This window comes from Eretmochelys imbricata, chromosome 6 (assembly GCF_965152235.1).
Source record: "Eretmochelys imbricata isolate rEreImb1 chromosome 6, rEreImb1.hap1, whole genome shotgun sequence".
NCBI lineage: Eukaryota > Metazoa > Chordata > Testudines > Cheloniidae > Eretmochelys > Eretmochelys imbricata.
Window position 1 is genome coordinate 22,411,758 of NC_135577.1, and position 17,099 is coordinate 22,428,856.

Consider the following 17,099-nt stretch of genomic DNA (forward strand, 5'->3'; position numbering starts at 1 on the left):
TAAGTTTTAAACAAACAATTTAATACTGTATACAGCAATGATGATTGTGAAGCTTGGTTGAGGTGGTGGAGTCAGAGGGTCGAAGAGGGTATTTCCCAGGGAATGTCTTACTGCTAGATGATGATCTAGCACTCCCCTGAGCCCTCAAGGATTAAAACATTGTTGTAAATGTAGCCCCACACTCTACAAGGCAGCCCACATGGAGGGAGGGGAGACAGCATGGCTGACAGAGAGAGAGAGATGTGCATTGCCCCTTTAAGTAAGCTGCTCAACTCTAAGTACATTGCCTTTTTAAGTAGATCAGCATGTTGAGACAGCAGCTGCTGCCAGCAAGCTCCCTCCGTCCTGAGCCCTGTCATGTCCCCCCCCGCTCTATGGTGATGGGGTAAGCAGGGGGTAGGAGCAGGGGGGGGGGGGACACCCTGACATTAGCCCCCTTCTTCTCCCCCCCACACAGCAAGCAGCTCCAAGGCAGAAGGCAGGAGCAGCACATGGCAGTGTGGGGAGGGACAGCTAAACTGCAGGCAATTGATGGCCTGCTGGGTGGCTGCCGCACAGGGAACTTACGGGAGCGGGGAGCTGATAGGGGGGCTGCCGGCCCACCCTGGTTCCAAGCCCCCACCACTAGCTGCAACGGGCTGCTCTGCCTGCCAGCAGTGGACAAAGCAGGTGGCTGCCAAACAACGTTATAAGGGAGCATTGCGCAACTTTAAATGAGCATGTTTCCTAATTGATCAACAACATAACGAAAAAACGTTAACCGGGATGACGTTAAGTGAGGAGTTACTGTACTCTTACACAGGAGTCTGGGACACTTAGCCTGGCTAGTCTAAGTCACTAAAAGGGATTTAATTGAATTAGCCATTTTTGTAGAGACTTACTTAATGGTTCAGCATTTTGTTTTAATCGCTGCAGTGAAGTCCCGATGTCAGTACACTAATGCCAGGAAAGAAACCATTTTATACTCTTACTTTGGCTCAGCTAGATCCAATTTTGGCAAGACGGCTGCCACAAAAAGGCAGCTGAGAAACACCAGCGTCATGAAACTTCACCTTACTGTGCTGAGCAAAATATGTCCACGCTGTCTGTTTAATGGTGCTCTGGCAAACACACTTGGTGTAAAAGGAATATTACAGATATGTGCTTTCATGATTTCACTGTATTTTGTTTAACAACATGACATCTTCTGTTTATATACACATGCAGAATTTCCAATATGTAAAACTTTGCCCTGGAAGAAAAAATGAATCAGAAAAAGGACTTCTAATGACAGAATATAGTTTATGATGTACGTTTTTAAAGACAATTAAATTAAACAAATGAAGGAAGATTTGTTTTTTCAAATGAGAGGTAGGGTAGCATGGGGTGGAATGGAACACTGGCACATCTTAACTTTCGCTCCAACCACTGTAGATGGCCCTCAAGAGAGATGGCTCTAACATTGTAATCTGCAACGGAGGGGTTTCAAAGTCTTGCAAGCTTAACTTCACAGTCCAAAATTCCTTCAAGTGAGGGTGGCCTCCTGATCAGCAAGTCTAGTTATTTTTCCCAGTTCACATATCTTTAGTGTCTCCTTTGCTAAGATTCTGTGTAGACCTCCAAAATGCAAATGATGTCACAGTGTTCAAGCATCTTCATAAGACGAGCTCCCTGAAGAGAAGAGTTCAGTTTCCAGACATCCAGCAATACGAGCTCCCATCCAGCTTGCTGATCCAGCCAAGCACCTTCCCTTGTTCTTTTCTGGGACCTCAGAAGTAGATTTTTCAGACAGAGACTTTCTCCATGACACTGTCTGTGACGTGCACTTCATCCGCTTGCACTGTGACTGTGGCTGACTGACCGCACATGTGCTGGTGATCCTTCCAATCCTGCAAAGGAGCACGCAGAGAGAATGTGAAAAGAGACAGCGGCAGGAGACTGTAGGTATATCTAAAGAGCAAAAAAAAAAAAAAAAAAAAAAAAAAAAATCAAATCTGTGGCAGTTACTCTCAGAGCCCAGATCAACTAACTTGGGCTTCAGAGCCTGGGCTCCAGCCAGAGCCTCTACATTGCTCTGTTTAGCTCTGCTACGCAAGCATAAGTCAGCTGACGTGGGCTCCGAGATTCCCCACTGCTGGTCTTTTCTGCTATGTAGATGTACCCTGTATGATCTCGTGAAAGCGAACAGCAGTAGCACCAGATATGGACTTGAGAACTTATTTTTATAGAATGTCTGTTTCCTCAAAGAATCTGTAAATATTTATCAGGCTTTATAAACCGTATTAAGGAACCGCTTCCCCTGACACTGGGCTGAAATTCAGCCACTGCTTAACAGTGCACAGAAAACAATACCAATTTAGGAGAGGACATAAGGAATAAAATATCCTACTGAAATCACAAAGGGAATTTAAATAGGCAGAAGGTCAATTCTCCCAATTGGAATTTAGTCAGGACACAAGTCAGCTACCCCACCATTGTGAAAAACACAGCAGGAGTTTTAATTATCACAAAATGAGGAGGACCTTGGTTGTAACCCTCATCTGAAAAACAACACAGCACACTTCTCGCATTGTGCTGGGGCACTGTTTCACTATGAACAGGGGACAGTTGGCCTTGACCAATATCCCTCTCTGGTAATATCCTCTCTTATCTGCTGGTTTCCTATTCAAATATTAATCAAATCCAACCCTGCTTAGCTCATGAGATGTGATGGGATCACAGACCAGGAAGGGAAGGAGGCAGATCATAAATGAACTTGTCTAATATATACCAGCAAGAGAAGATAGAGTTTGGAGTTGCAGCTACAAATAGCTGGATTAAACTACTGTACTGTATTTTTTCAGCATCAGCAGCGGGCGAGGTGTTTTGTTCATTTGGAGAAGGCACCTGCATTGTCTAGTAAGAAAGTGAAATCGTGACTGTTCAGTATTTTACAGTGAACAGCTTGCGTTATGTTGTGTATGTTACGTTGAGGTAATCTGGTGGGACTGCTGCCCTGAGACTCTCAGGAAAATGACTTGTAGGTTTTAGGAGGATATTGCAGCAAACATTCATTCATTTTTTGACTATTTTGACAATTGCATTCTAAGTGGGAAATACAGCAGTAATTACTATTCAAGTCAAAACCAGGCAAACAGGATACAAGAAGAGCATTAAATTTGTTTAGTATTTAAAAAATTGTTTGTTCTCACTGTATTTGGCTTCAACCAACCGGACTGAATTAGGACATGCTCCAAGAACATAACTGGCTAAACTAAATTTTTGGTTCACCTTTAAGTTCTGGCAAGAACAGGTCCAAAATGTGCCAGTAAACAAGACGTGAGGAACACACAGCACAGAAGATTTAAAATGTTATTAAAGCTAATGTTAAAGGGTGTATAATGCACAGGTTGGGAAAAGAGTGTCTGTACACCTGGGTATAGGGCTTAGATTATCCCAGGTTGGTTTAAAAGTCACACAATACCACCACACCTTTCCATATTTGTTTTTCCCTCCTGGGAAACCCTGAGTTACTTCCTGGTTTGCTTAAACCATGCCACAATCCATTAATTTGTATTATCACCAATGGCAGAGATCTCATGCTACCTATGGTATCAGTAACACCACAGACCAATGTATTCTGGCAAGTTGTTAAAGCAGGAAGAGCCAGGGCAGGGTACACATTAAATCTTATTTCTGTGCCTCTGTGACATTTTGGGGATCACTCAGGCCAGTGAGGGGTTCTATCACCACCTGCCCTGTCACCCTGAGTGCCTCAGTGTGATGCTGTTATGAGTCAGAGCCCTGACACCAGCAGCCAGCCTATAAGCATACAGGTCTGATCCTGGCTTCCCCCAGCCTAGCTATGCCTTGCAGCCCTTCTGATCCAGAATCTCCCCAAATCCATCTACCCTATGTTGTTAACTCCCAGACACTCAGACTTCTCCCCTTCGGTTCATCACCCCTGACGGAGTGAAACCTGACCCCTTTAGCAGGTCATTGTGGGACACACTCCCCACAGTTTGCACAACAGAGACCTGTTTGGGGTAAAAATAAACAAAAGGTTTATTTAATAGAAAAATGCAAGCCGTCACAGCCTCATGTGCCTGACAATTCACTTGGTGAGGGGGTCAGGACCTGTTTCAGGCCTGACCTGGATTTTTATTTTACCTTGGGAGTTCACCTTGAACAGGTGAGTTGCCAATCTTAGAAAACCCTCTCCAAATATTACAAACAGAGGGGTGGTAGCAACATCAATGAACATGTAATTGACACGCAGGCACAGGTTAAGTGTGCAGTGTATACATGGGGCATGCATGAGGTTACAATGAAGGTTGTGTGTTACACCATGAGGGAGATTAACGTGTTGTGTGAGTGTGTTTCCTTTATCAGTTGGCACTTGAAGGAGACTCCTAATGACAATGCGGAGTCTGTCAGAGTCAGTGGAAATGTGTCGTGCGAGCATTAGGGGACAGTTAACTTATTTCCTTGTTTTTTTAGGGATTGCATGATGAGGGATGTCACACTTAACTACCCTTAATCTCTTTTTAAAGGAAGTTTTAGTTTCTGCGATACAGATAAATGATGCACATAAACAGAAGAACTTCACTGAAAATGGTCTCATTTTCCTCACCTCTACTGTGGCTTCTCTCTGATTGGCAGGGTCTGTTTGGTATACTGCCCCAGCATGCTCTCTGCTGGTGACGTCACAACCACCACAGCTCAGCACTGGAACATGCAGGCAGGCTGGCTATAGGGACACATACGTCCCAGTTGTACATTTGCCTTTTAAAAAAATATGATTGACAAACTTACAAGATGTGACAGACCCTGGGGATGGTAAACAGAAAAAACACGAATAACCTAAAAAATGCGGGAAAAACTCCCCAAGAACAAGAATGACCATGCTCTTACAGGCAGCCTGTATGTTCTCAGTCATGGGTGTAATGCTGAGTGCCTGCTGAGGTTACAGTGTGAACAGCAGCCAGTGATATGTCAGGTCTGCAAACTGTAGACTCGCATTAGAAGATAAGCTCACATATACTAATATGCTGGCCAGTCCTTTTTACCCTGCTTATTTGGGGGTATTCAGTACATGCTTGAACCTGTTTCGCCAGCTATGCTGATTGCCTTTAGACAGTGGTATCTGTGACTTATAAAGAATCCATTACCTTCCGCTGGCAGAAAGTTGAGCAGTAATTGACTTTATGGCATCCGGTGCACTCATTCATTGCCTCCCGACCACAGTTTACACAGGACTGCTGCAAAAAAAGGACAAAGTGGCCGGGTCAGGGATGACAAAAAGCTAGATGCTTTCAACTCAAACAGTAGTCTGAAGGCTGAAGCTCATAGCAGTGAAAAGGTAAAAGCAGCATAATGGCTCAGGGAACAGTCTTGGAAATCCACTCTCCCTTCCATCTTAGCTTAAGTCCCTTCAGAAAGCAAAACAATTTTGAACCAGCATAGCGATTTCCCAGTACTCCATCCGTCTGCCTCTCTGAAGAGCAAACAGAGACCCAAAGCTATGAATCAGACCCTGGGACATTGGGGAAACCTTGCAATGTATCACACAGAGGCTCCTCCCACAGTGTTTTACTTAAGCTGACCTGATGTACCTGAACACGCCGTCAGCCAATGGAGGTATATACAACTCTTCGTTACAGTGGATTCCTTTCAGAATCCACCAACAAGCTCTTTACATCTCTCTCCAGGCAGAAGTTTAACCCTTCAGCCTCCTTCAGATAAACTCAGGGTTTAACAAGAATGGACCAGGTACTCAAACAGGCTTGGAAAAGGGAACTTCATCTAAAATTAGCTGCAGGTAAGCGTTAAGTATGCATCGCTCTAGTGGAACCGTCACAGACAGATATACTCTAACCCCCAGCTGGGCTCCCCAATTTTCATTACAGATACATAACAAAAACTTTTATTTTACCAGTGTGCTTAGCTCCTTTACACCAGTTTATTACTGGCCCTGACTGTGATAGAAAGGTGTGCATGGAAGTTCAAATAGCTGGCTCACACACCACATTTAATTTTCTCTGATTTTCACAATGGCGGGGGGGGGAATCCTACATACATGGAACATTATGTGAAGCAACATCTAGGCACATGAAGACAAAATGAGGACTGAATTTCCGCTTTCCTGGCTTTACTAATTGAAAAGAACATGATTGCTAATATGATCAAAACAGCAATTTCCTAACAGGGAAGAGAGACAGAAGGAAAAAAGGCTATTTTAGAAGCACAGACCCAGAACCTGGGGGTAACTGCACCATCTCTCTTCATACAGAAAGGATGAATGGATTCTGTAACTGCAACACCTAGCTTCATAAATATTTTGATGTCCATTGCTTTATCCCTATCTCAATAAAACTTCAATTAAAAATGAAAAGAGCTGTATATTTAAGTGGGAGGATCACTTAACCCGGGCAGTCAGGGTACATTTTTTTACAGCTCATTCAGTTTCCAACTCATCAAATTACTGATGTGTCATTAGCAAGTCGGAGCAATGGTGTAATGCCATCACAGGAAGTAGTTCTTGGCTGTGAATATATTGTCACACTGCGGCAACATTAACACAAGCCATATTTAGTTTAGCTGCTGCTTCTCTCTTTCAGGCACAACTGATTTAACATCCAGACCCCTATTAACACTCAGCTCATTCACACTGTCTGTTTGCATCTTATCTGCATACCTAGAAATAAAGCCAGTTCAATAAAACTATATTCAGATAGTGCTAACGTTCAGACATAAATGCATAAAAGCCAGGGAGAGAGTTAAAGCTCCCACACCTCATGTGAACTCATCCCCACTGATCCTCAGCAAAGTCAGTCTTTGCTAAAGAACACTCTTAAAGCATGTGACATTTACAGCTGGGATTTAAAGGCTGCAACAGCAGTCTTGTTCTTACCTTGATGATAATTTCTGTTTTACCATCGACATCTTCCGTTTGTTGAAATAACTGGTTTTGATATTGCTGCAATGAAAGAGACATTGGAACCATTACTTGGTAAATGTATCATGATTGTAAGGTGTGGCAGCACAGGGAGCTGTTTATATCAAATGATTAGTGTGCCTCGGCGTGGTGGTAATATAAATAATAAAGATACCATTACTTGAGCTCATTCTTTTGCACTACTGGATTGGGGGCATCTGAATGAGCCATTACCATTCCTTAAAAGAAGGTGACACTGTGGGGTCCACTCGAGGTAAGCAAAAGAGCCTGCATGAAGACGTTTTGCTTTGATCAGACATCCCGGTTAATTGCTCATGTAACTGTCATGTAACCACAGTGTTAAAGCAATCCCACTTCTCCACTCCACCCAAACAGGAGCTCATCCGTTAAACTGGGTGTCTGAGGGCATGTCTACACTAGGGATGCACAACATCGTGTAGATGCTTCCCACACTGATGGAAGGGGTTTTTCCATTGATTTAGATAACTGACCTCCCCAGAAAAAAAATGAGCAGTACTTGTGGCACCTTAGAGACTAACTAAGGTGCCACAGGTACTCCTCGTTCTTTTTGCTGATACAGACTAACACGGCTACCACTCTGAAACCTGACCTCCCCGAGCGGCGGTAGCTAGGTTGATGAAAGATTTCTTCTGTCAACCTAGCCATGTCTACACTGAAGGTTAGGTTGGCTTAACTACAGCACTCAGGGGTGTGAACACGCCTATACACATGTAGCTAGATCAATCTAAATTGTAAGTGTAGACCAGGGCTGAGTCTTGCATGAGATGACACTTACCAGAAGAAGCAGTGCAGGTAACAATGGTATACGGCTAAAGGCATTTCATGATCACTAGCTTGAGTCAAATTTCGCTTGAGTAAATTTGCCTCAGACCACTAAAAATCCACATCTACACTACAATAGAAAACTGCAGCACTGAGTCTCAGAGCTGGGGCTGCAGTGTACACATTTGGCCTCGTGCGGGAGCCTGGGCTCTGACCCCATGCAGGGGGAGGGTCTCAGAGACTGGGCTCCAGCCTGAATGTATACACTGCAATTTTTAGCCCACAGCTGAGCCCCACAAACCTGAGTCAACCGACCCGGGCCAGCTGAGGCTGTGTCACAGGATTTTTATCGCAGTGTAGACGTACCCAGGGAGACCAGATAGACTCTGGAGGAATGGAATAGCCCATAAACGAGAACAGGGGGAAAAAAACCAGACAAAATAAATGTCTCAAACCTTTTAGAAACGACACTGGGCTGTGCAATCCTGTCCCCCAAAATACAAAAACAAAAGTGGGGGTAAAGGCTCCACTGCAGTCCAGCTACCCTAGTAGAACTAAATGCCAATCTAGTCAAGTCAAAGAACATGCATGCAAAACCCTATGGATTTACTATAATCTTCACACTAACCGAGTAGACACATTTGGCAAGGACAGACTGGCAAAGCTGGATTTTTTTTTTAAATATCAGACCAGGTCTGTAACTTGGTTTCTCTGAGATGCAGCGGTACAGCCATCTGCTCTGCTGTCTCGTATTTGCTGGCATAAGTAACCGGTCACAAAGCAGTTCGCATTGGGTGTGTCTCAGAGGACTTTCAGTTTTTTTCCCCCCCAGTCAGTTTCTGAGTACAACAGATGTTCTCTTCTCCCCCCAACCTCCCGTGGGTCCACATAAGGAAGGAGTGAAACCAGATTAGATTCAGTGCTGACCCAGAGTTAAACCTCAGGGGAGTTTAAAAAAAAACCCCTGATATACCACCATAAAGAAAAGTAGGTTTACCTGAGAATAGGTCCCCAACACTGAAACAGATTAAGGGCTTAATTTCAGATCATCTTTATGACCTGGCATCAAGGCATTTACGTTCCTGTGAAACTACAACCTTAGAAATCCTTAAGTTACCATGACATGGGATCAAATTAAGAAACTCTTGGGAGCTGGAGAATAATAGACGGAAATATCTCACCCCTTATAGCAAGAGGCTTGGTTTAGCTCTGGTTTTATTAAATGAAGAGACTCAATCTATGTAGCATGCAAAGTACCATGCACAGAATCTTTAATACTTCTAGTCCTGCTTAGACACAAGTGAACAGAGTCATACTTGCAGCAGAATTTAATAAGTACAATTTTCTGCCTAGAATTTGATGCCAAAATTCTGTCCAAGCTAAAGGCAACCTCAGTGGAACAGCAACAATAATCACTACTTAGAGATTGTGTTTCTACTTTGGAGTCAGTTTTAATCAGAATGACGTTTCCTGGGCAAAGGGTGACCTCAAGTCTTGAGACAGACTGGAACTGACAATTTACACCAGCTGAGAATCTGGGTCTGACCTCCACATTCTAGCTAGTGTTTGCTCTTTCGCCACCTTGCCAGATATTTATTTGCGCAAGAGAGGCAAAGAGTCATGCTGGAAAGAAAATGCATGTTCTTCCAGGAAGGTGAAAACAGGCCTTGTAGTATCAAGTGGAAGGCAAACTACCTATAATACCAATTAGCTAACGTGAAGTGTGGGAAAATGCCACACTGCTTCTATAATTTTTTTTTTTTTTTTTTTTGCACTCAATGCTCTGGTCTGTATGACAGCAATTAAGAACATAAAAGTGGCCATACTGGGTCAGATCAAAGGTCCATCTAGCCCAGTATCCTGTCTTCCGACAGTGGCCAGTGTTTTCACAGGGAATGAACAGAGTAGGATCAAGTGATCCATCCCCTGTCACTCATTCCCAGCTTCTGGCAAACAGAGACTAGGGACACCATCCCTGCCCATCCTGGCCAATAGCCATTGATGGACTACCCTCCATGAACGTATCAAGTTCCTTTTTGAACCTTGTTATAGCCTTGGCCTTCACAACATCCTCTGGCAAGCAGTTCCACAGGTTGACTGTGTGTTATGTGAAGAAATACTTCCTTTCGTTTGTTCTGAACCTGCTGCCTATTAATTTCATTTGGTGACCCCTTGTTCTTGTGTTATGAGAAGGAATAAATAACACTTCCTTATTTACTTTCTCCACACCAGTCATGATTTTATAGACCTCTATCATATTACCCTTCAGTCATCTCTTTTCCAAGCTGAAAAGTCCCAGTCTTATTCATCTCTCTTCATATGGCATCCGTTCCATAATCCTAATCATTTTGTTTCCCTTTTCTGAACCTTTTACAATTCCAGCATATTTTTTTTGAGATTAAGTGCAGCATGTTAAATATTCCCCTCCAACACATGCACACACGAGCGCAGTCCAAACCAGCCACAACAAACCCCTCAGCAGTGGTCTACACAGTCACACAAACAGATGCACCATGCTGATAGCCAATGAATTCTAGCTCTAGGGGGCTGCCACAGGCTGTGAGCTCCATAGCAGAGGACTTTTCCCCTACCTAATTTTCAGTGAAGAGATATAGGATAGCCACCAGGAAGCACAGCTATCAGGTACCCATTCTAGGCCCCACTCCTTCCTGGAATACGCAGATGAAGATATTTTCACCTCCACTTAATTTATTTGAACCAGGAGTCCTCCAATTACGGGCCACAGACCATCAGCAGTCTGCAGAAACTGAGCCACTTGAGACCCAAGCAGAGGGAAACTGAGTGTGGAACTGAATCAAGAGACTCTCTCTCTTATAATATGGTCTCCAGAAAAATTTGGAGAACCACTGATCTGAACTGTGCCTATTGCTGTCCTATGTAGCATAATCCATATACTAACTACTTTTTGTGTACACCTAGATTCCTTAAATGCCGGACCCTTTTTCATTTAATTTCATGCCTCCTGCCCTGATCTGTTTCAATCTTTCTAGGAAAAGAATTCAGACAATCCAGCTGTTAAATGATCTAATCTTTAGCCTGGTCTTTAAAAGTAGCATCCCCTCTAGCAGTGTTACATTGAAGGGATGGGACTTTTTCTATTGTTTTTCTACATTAATTCACAGAGGAATGATATTTTATATTCATATCTTTGGCTTAGGGTCTTGGGCTTTTTTAATGGCTTAAACAGTATTCATTTTGCACAGAATATGGGAACGGATTTTTGGTGGGTTTACATTTTCTCTAAAACCTGCTCGAACTAAATGGCAGCTTAACAAACACTAAAAATGTTAGATTTTGCAGGCATTTCGGGCTTTGTGTAAAGTTGTGCCTTTCATCCATTCCTTTTGGGCTTATCCTGAAACATTCTAAGCACCTCCTATGAAATGCTGAGCATCCTCAACCTTTAAATGCAGAGTATCCCCCACCATCATCCCACTCTTTTTAAACAAAAAGACACGGTGAAACCAGAATTCAGTTACCAATCAAATGTAGTCTTTTAAGGGTCTTTCAATAAGGGTGGCTGAGAATTTTACTTGATTAGAAAACAGGAATATCAAAATATGAAATATCAAATCATACTTCCTGGACACCAATAAATATTTTATTGTTTAAAACACAAATACTGAGACCTTCATTTTTATACAAACACATGAAATACCAATAGTTGATAAAAAAAGGATTTTCTTTAACGTGTGATAAAAAGGATTTTCTTTAACGTGCGAGATCACTTTTAGCCAAAACACAGATGTCTGTCTGTCACTCACAATAAGCTGACCGTATGCAAATGATGTCTGGCGTTTCCATGTGAAAACATATAGCCATACACAGAACTAAAGTATCAGCTGCATGCACGCCAAATGTTCACATATACTGGGTGTGTCTTATGGGCACTGAGGTCCAAAGTATTTCAACAGATGTCAGTGTCTCATATCTGGGACTAGTTCTAGGAAGTCTCTGATTGCAGAGAGATAGTAGAAGTGGTCTCAGTTCAGAAAACCTTTGGGGTGATGCATAATAAAAAGTAGCTTTTAACACTGATTTCATTATAGTTTTAAAATGCTGGAGTTATTTAAACTTTGAAACTCAGACATGATCAACACTGTATATGTGTATCAATGCTCTGGACCAGTAACACCAAATTACAGCGAATTTGTAATGGTTCTAATGGACTGACAACGCATCCTAACCATTTGTAGCACTGAGGCAGTACTACCTGCATGAGACACTCTGGTGTGCAAACTGAGACAGTTCTACTGTAACAGTAACTGCGCCAAGGGGGTTGCTACAGTAAATGGTGGAATCTTATTTTTCAGCTTTAAAAAACTGCTATGAGGATAATTTAAAAAAAGTGTCTGATTAATACATAGATTCTCAACCAGGGGAGGGTGATGTCAGACTTTCTAGGGGGCACAGACATGGGTGCCAGAAATAAAGGGGCTAAACAGCCATTACCCCCCCACTTTTGAGAACCTGAACTCAGCGGGGATGCAACTAGGGGGAGTCCAGGACACCCCACCCAGAGCTAGGAGGCATGGGATGGCAGAGAGCTTTCCTTGCTGGCATGACGGAGGAACGGCTGAGCCAAATCTGAGTGAGTGGAGTTATGATCTGGTGTACGGAGTTGCAGCGTCACTCCATTTTAAAAGGTGAGGGGTGTTTTTATAGCACCATTTGACATGCATTTTGATGAAGCAGTAATCTGACCAGTATGCTCAAAACAAACACATTAGCAACAGGAGGTGGCAGTATTCTTCTTGCTATTGTAAAGGGTGGATGCTTCAAGTTAAAAAAAGAAAAAAAGAAGTGCTAAGGTGGGATGTGATTCAAAATGACTGGGAATGGCCTGGATTAATACTTTGTACTTCAATAATGCCTTCCATCCAGGGCTCTCTCAAAACTTTTCTAACACTTGTTAAGACTTCACCAAACCTCTGTGAGGTAAATACTACTGTTATTTTATTGATGAGGAAACTGAGGCACAGAGCCATTAAGTGACTTACCCAAGGTCACATAAGAAATTTGTGGCAGAGCGGAAATAGAACCTGGAATAGACTCCCAGTCCTGTACTTTACCCACCAAACCATGCTCCTTAAGCCAATTTCTATCAACTAAAAAAAAAAGGACAGTCAAAATTAGTCCCTGAATATATACGTAGACTTAAAAATTACAATTATATCTTAAAAGAAAATATTTGAGATGTTCAACTTACAAGTTTGGAGTTTGTGATCCTACATTTCCATTAAGAAAAGGAGTACTTGTGGCACTAATAAATTTGTTAGTCTCTAAGGTGCCACAAGTACTCCTTTTCTTTTTGCAAATACAGACTAACACGGCTGTTACTCTGATACATTTCCATTGTAACAGCTGAGGGCTTCACAAACATCTAAACTGGAGCATTTTCCGGCTATGAGCATGAGATCTGTGATGCTATCATTGGTCAGAGGCAAATAAACATCTGAACACAGGATTTGGGAGATACATGATGGAGGAATGGATTTTCGAATATTCCTTTTAAAAATGTGAACATTTGTTGTCTTCATATATATTCCGTTACTGTATCTGGATGAATTTTCTTTCTAAAAGAAAGAAGCCAGCCTTAAACAGTCCAGCCTTAAACCCACACACTCACTTGAACTATCTAGTGTCTAGCGATTGCCACAGGTTCCTAAGTATACCCAGTGATCTACCACTCCTGCCCAACTCAGACACAACAGACGACTTTAAGGAACGAACTGCAGCCTAAAGCCTGTTTTGCTGGCTTTCATCAATTTATATGACACAACGCTGAATATATTTTTATTTGCTACATTTAGCAAGTCCCCTTTCCCAAAAATTCTCTCTCTGCAACCTCCACCCCTTAAAAAAAGATTTAAAAAAAAAAACATTCCAGTGACTCAAATGAACCATCATCAGACAGTAACATTAGTACAGAATATCAGAAGGAAGGTCTATGTCAATAATTTGACTGCAAATGTTTTTTTCAAATCAATGGTCAAGTAACAAATGAAGACCTAGCCCCAGCACAAATCTCTCTTTCAGTCCACAATGACTGAAAGTGGAAGTCTGTCTTTCACATGGTTATGAATTCTACAGATCTCAACACAAGAAAAGCAAATACCACTTTACTGTACATGGCACAGCTTGATTCACTTCAGCAACACCAATTAAATTGCTGTCATTTGGAAATTGCATGGTTCATTTGCAATATTTAAGGATTAGCCTGTCTTTAATAGTGATATCAACACAGCTTCACTATTTCTCACTATCCAAAAAGACTAAATCAAAGGTAATACATGGGCAAACTTTCCAGTTTGCTTTCTTCTCCTACCAGTGAATGCACACTTCAACTAAGCTAAGCATTACATATAAGGTGTCAAATGCCAAGATAAGAGTCATGTCGCTGAACTGAGCAACAATTCTGCAGATGTGCAAAGAGCGAAGCTTGTATTAACAGCTGTAGCAACAAAGCTTGTTACTGAACAACCCATTAGTGGAAGCCGGCTGATTTCCAATCTAACAGATTTTTTTCTTTAATCCTGTTGTGTGTTAAATTCACATTCCAGGAAGATCTGACTCCATAGCTCTGTTCTGGTTTAATCCCTTATTTGGGCTTGCTCTGCATTTCTTATCTAATGAAAAGATCTTTCATTTCAAAATACTTAAAACGTAGCACTGCAAAGCGATTGCACAAAACTGGTGGTGATCCTGAACAGAGGTAAGATAGCTACTACATTCAGCATTTCTGTTAATTAAAACTGATGAAAGCCCCTCCTGATTTGTCTACAACTCTACATTAACCAGTGGGGATTCTCTGAACATAGAAAATGCACATTTGCTCTGTTCATTCCAGGTACTGCTACAGAATGGATTCTCTTTACATTTAGCTGGTTCATGCAAAAAGTAAAGTAGATATTTACAAAACAAGGTTCCTGTCCAACACTGAACTGTGGAGATTTGAAAACTCAATTAGAGTAGCAGTTACTTGTGATGGAGCAGTCTCTGCAAGATCCCCACCCCATGCTCATCTTAAGTATCAGAAAGTTTACTTCAGCTACAAAAGGTTCTTGTGTTACAGACTAAGACAACTGGCTTTCAACATTGTCAGATCCAGACAGTGTTTGACCAACATAATTAAAAGTGGAAAGCCCAACTGTTTGAGAATAATTAAAATAAATGCCAATGTTATGATCCCTGCCCATGCACCCTGAGCTCTTCCCTACAGTGAAATTCCCTAGAGTAAATATAAATCAAGAAATAGCTACATGAAAAATAATCCAGATTTGTTTTGCTTAAATATATTTACCAATAACGCCACATACTTTTATTATACTTTTTAGCAGGGTTTTCATTTTTTCCAGATATTATTGCAGTTGGTTCCATTAGACACTAAAAATCATGGACTCAATAAAGATACTGGATTTATGGTTCATTACAACAATCCAGAACCCAGTAACCCTCCTTTCTCCTATGACTGCAGAGGTTTTAACCGCACACTTCACCTTGAATGATTTCTTGCAACATGCATTAACTCCTTATACTTAACAATCCGTTCCACATCGTACTTAGCCATGACACTCTGAGTGCCTTCCAAAGACCTGAAGAAGAGTTCTGTGTAAGCTCAAAAGCTTGTCTATTTCACTAACAGAAGTTGATCCAGTAAAAGATACTACCTCCCCCAGCTTGTCTCTGATTTTTTCCAGAAGGCATTTGCTGAAAAAGTTAATTTAGACAAACCTGGAAGCACCGATTCCAATTATTATTGGTTGGATAAGTTTTGCAGACCCAAAAGAAAATTAGTATTTTTTCTGGTTGGGTAAAGGGATCTGTGCAGCCACAAAAGTAAGAGTTTTACAATTGTTATTAAGGGTCATTATAAATGACCACATCACCTACACAATTTCTCAAAAGAATGCAGTGCCACTCAGCAGCACGAGTATCAGCAACATATTACAAAATAAGAATGTAAGAGGCAGAGATGGTACAGCTGGGGGTATATGTTACTGACAAAAAAGTCACTCTCTCTCACAGGCTCACAGCAGTTGCCCTTGTAAATTAGCGCTCTGAACTGCTGTGCAACAGCTGGATTTGATCCCTCACTTCCTGTGCCAGCAGAGAATAGGAGTAGCATAGTGAAGTGAGTAAACGCAGCCCTGGTGGGAGGGTAGCAGTCTGTATTGCCATCAGAGATGCCTTTATATAAAGTGTGCGTAGCATCAGTGGCCTTCTAATGAGAGCCCCAACCAGCCTTCTTCATCTGGGAGCCCTGAGGAAAGACAGGGCATAAACTGGAGAGGGGGAAAAACAAACAAACAGACAACAAATTATAAAACAATAAAAACATCTGTGCCTGCAAATATCTCCTCAAAGACCTGTGGGTCGGATTCTCCAATGCCTCATATCGTATGTAGTCCTTACATCTATATAACTTGGGTGCTAAATCAGAAAATAGCATTTGCACACACTATGAACAGGTGTAAAAGACTACACCAGTTGGAATGCAATGGAGACTTAACCCCCTCTCCCCCCATGTGTGTGTTAATCAAGAAAGAATCTGTTTCTCAGTACAAACAAAAGTCAGTTTTGTTAAAGTAACTAAAATCCTGCTCAGACTGTCCTGCTAGCTCTCAGCTCTGGCATCGAAGTCCTGCCAGACACGGTCTTTCATGGATTCTCTCTATACCCTTATCTAGGAGACCCACAGAGCTGGAGTCAGCAATGGCTCTGACAGTATCAGAAGTTCGTATCCATGGCAATAGATGCTAGCTACACTTTGTTATTCAGCAGTAAATAAGACAACAATTTGCTGAATAAACATTTTGCCCAATGTAAACTCCCCTCCTCCCCCAAAAAACAAAAACAAAACACACTTTGCTCAGTAACATGCCACTGCCCCATCCCTTGCTCCTCTAGCAGGAAGTCAGCAGCTTGAGTAGCATCTTTTAAATGTTTGCTCGTTTGCCATAAAGAAAGCAGAGTAACTGTCTAGTTAAGCAGTTGGAGCTTTTGCTATTTCTTAGTTGTGTGGTATATAGGTCTTGCATGAAATCAGCATCCCCTTCCCAGACACCAACTGATCCTCGATGCCAGGGCTCAGAATCTGTGACCACTGAAGCAAGAATTTAAACTATTTCCGTAGCACCCTCAGCTTCTTAGAATCCCAGAGTGCCCTCTTCCCCCACCACAAGACACGAGTAACTGAGTGACTTCAACAGAAGTTATGAGGATCCTGCAGGGGTGATGAATAGGACTCGAGGTTTCTGAGACTATCCTCATTAGTCAATCTTTCATTCCAACCACAGGGGAAGCCGAGTAAGGTAGCACTTTGCTCACTTAGTAGTCGGAAACAAAGATAATACAGACTCGAGCAATGTCATCTCTT

The 17,099-nt window shown here is 42.0% G+C and overlaps 1 protein-coding gene across 1 annotated transcript in view; it reads right to left on the reverse strand.

Annotated features, from left to right (window-relative positions):
• Positions 1–17,099, reverse strand: part of DEAF1 (DEAF1 transcription factor) — a 45,038-nt gene continuing 27,939 nt past the window's right edge. Inside the window, 6 exon segments of the mRNA XM_077818223.1 lie at positions 1–1,868; positions 5,130–5,219; positions 6,872–6,913; positions 6,915–6,937; positions 12,721–12,750; positions 12,753–12,828. Coding sequence (XP_077674349.1) covers positions 1,764–1,868; positions 5,130–5,219; positions 6,872–6,913; positions 6,915–6,937; positions 12,721–12,750; positions 12,753–12,828 — 366 coding nt within the window. The 3' untranslated portion in view covers positions 1–1,763.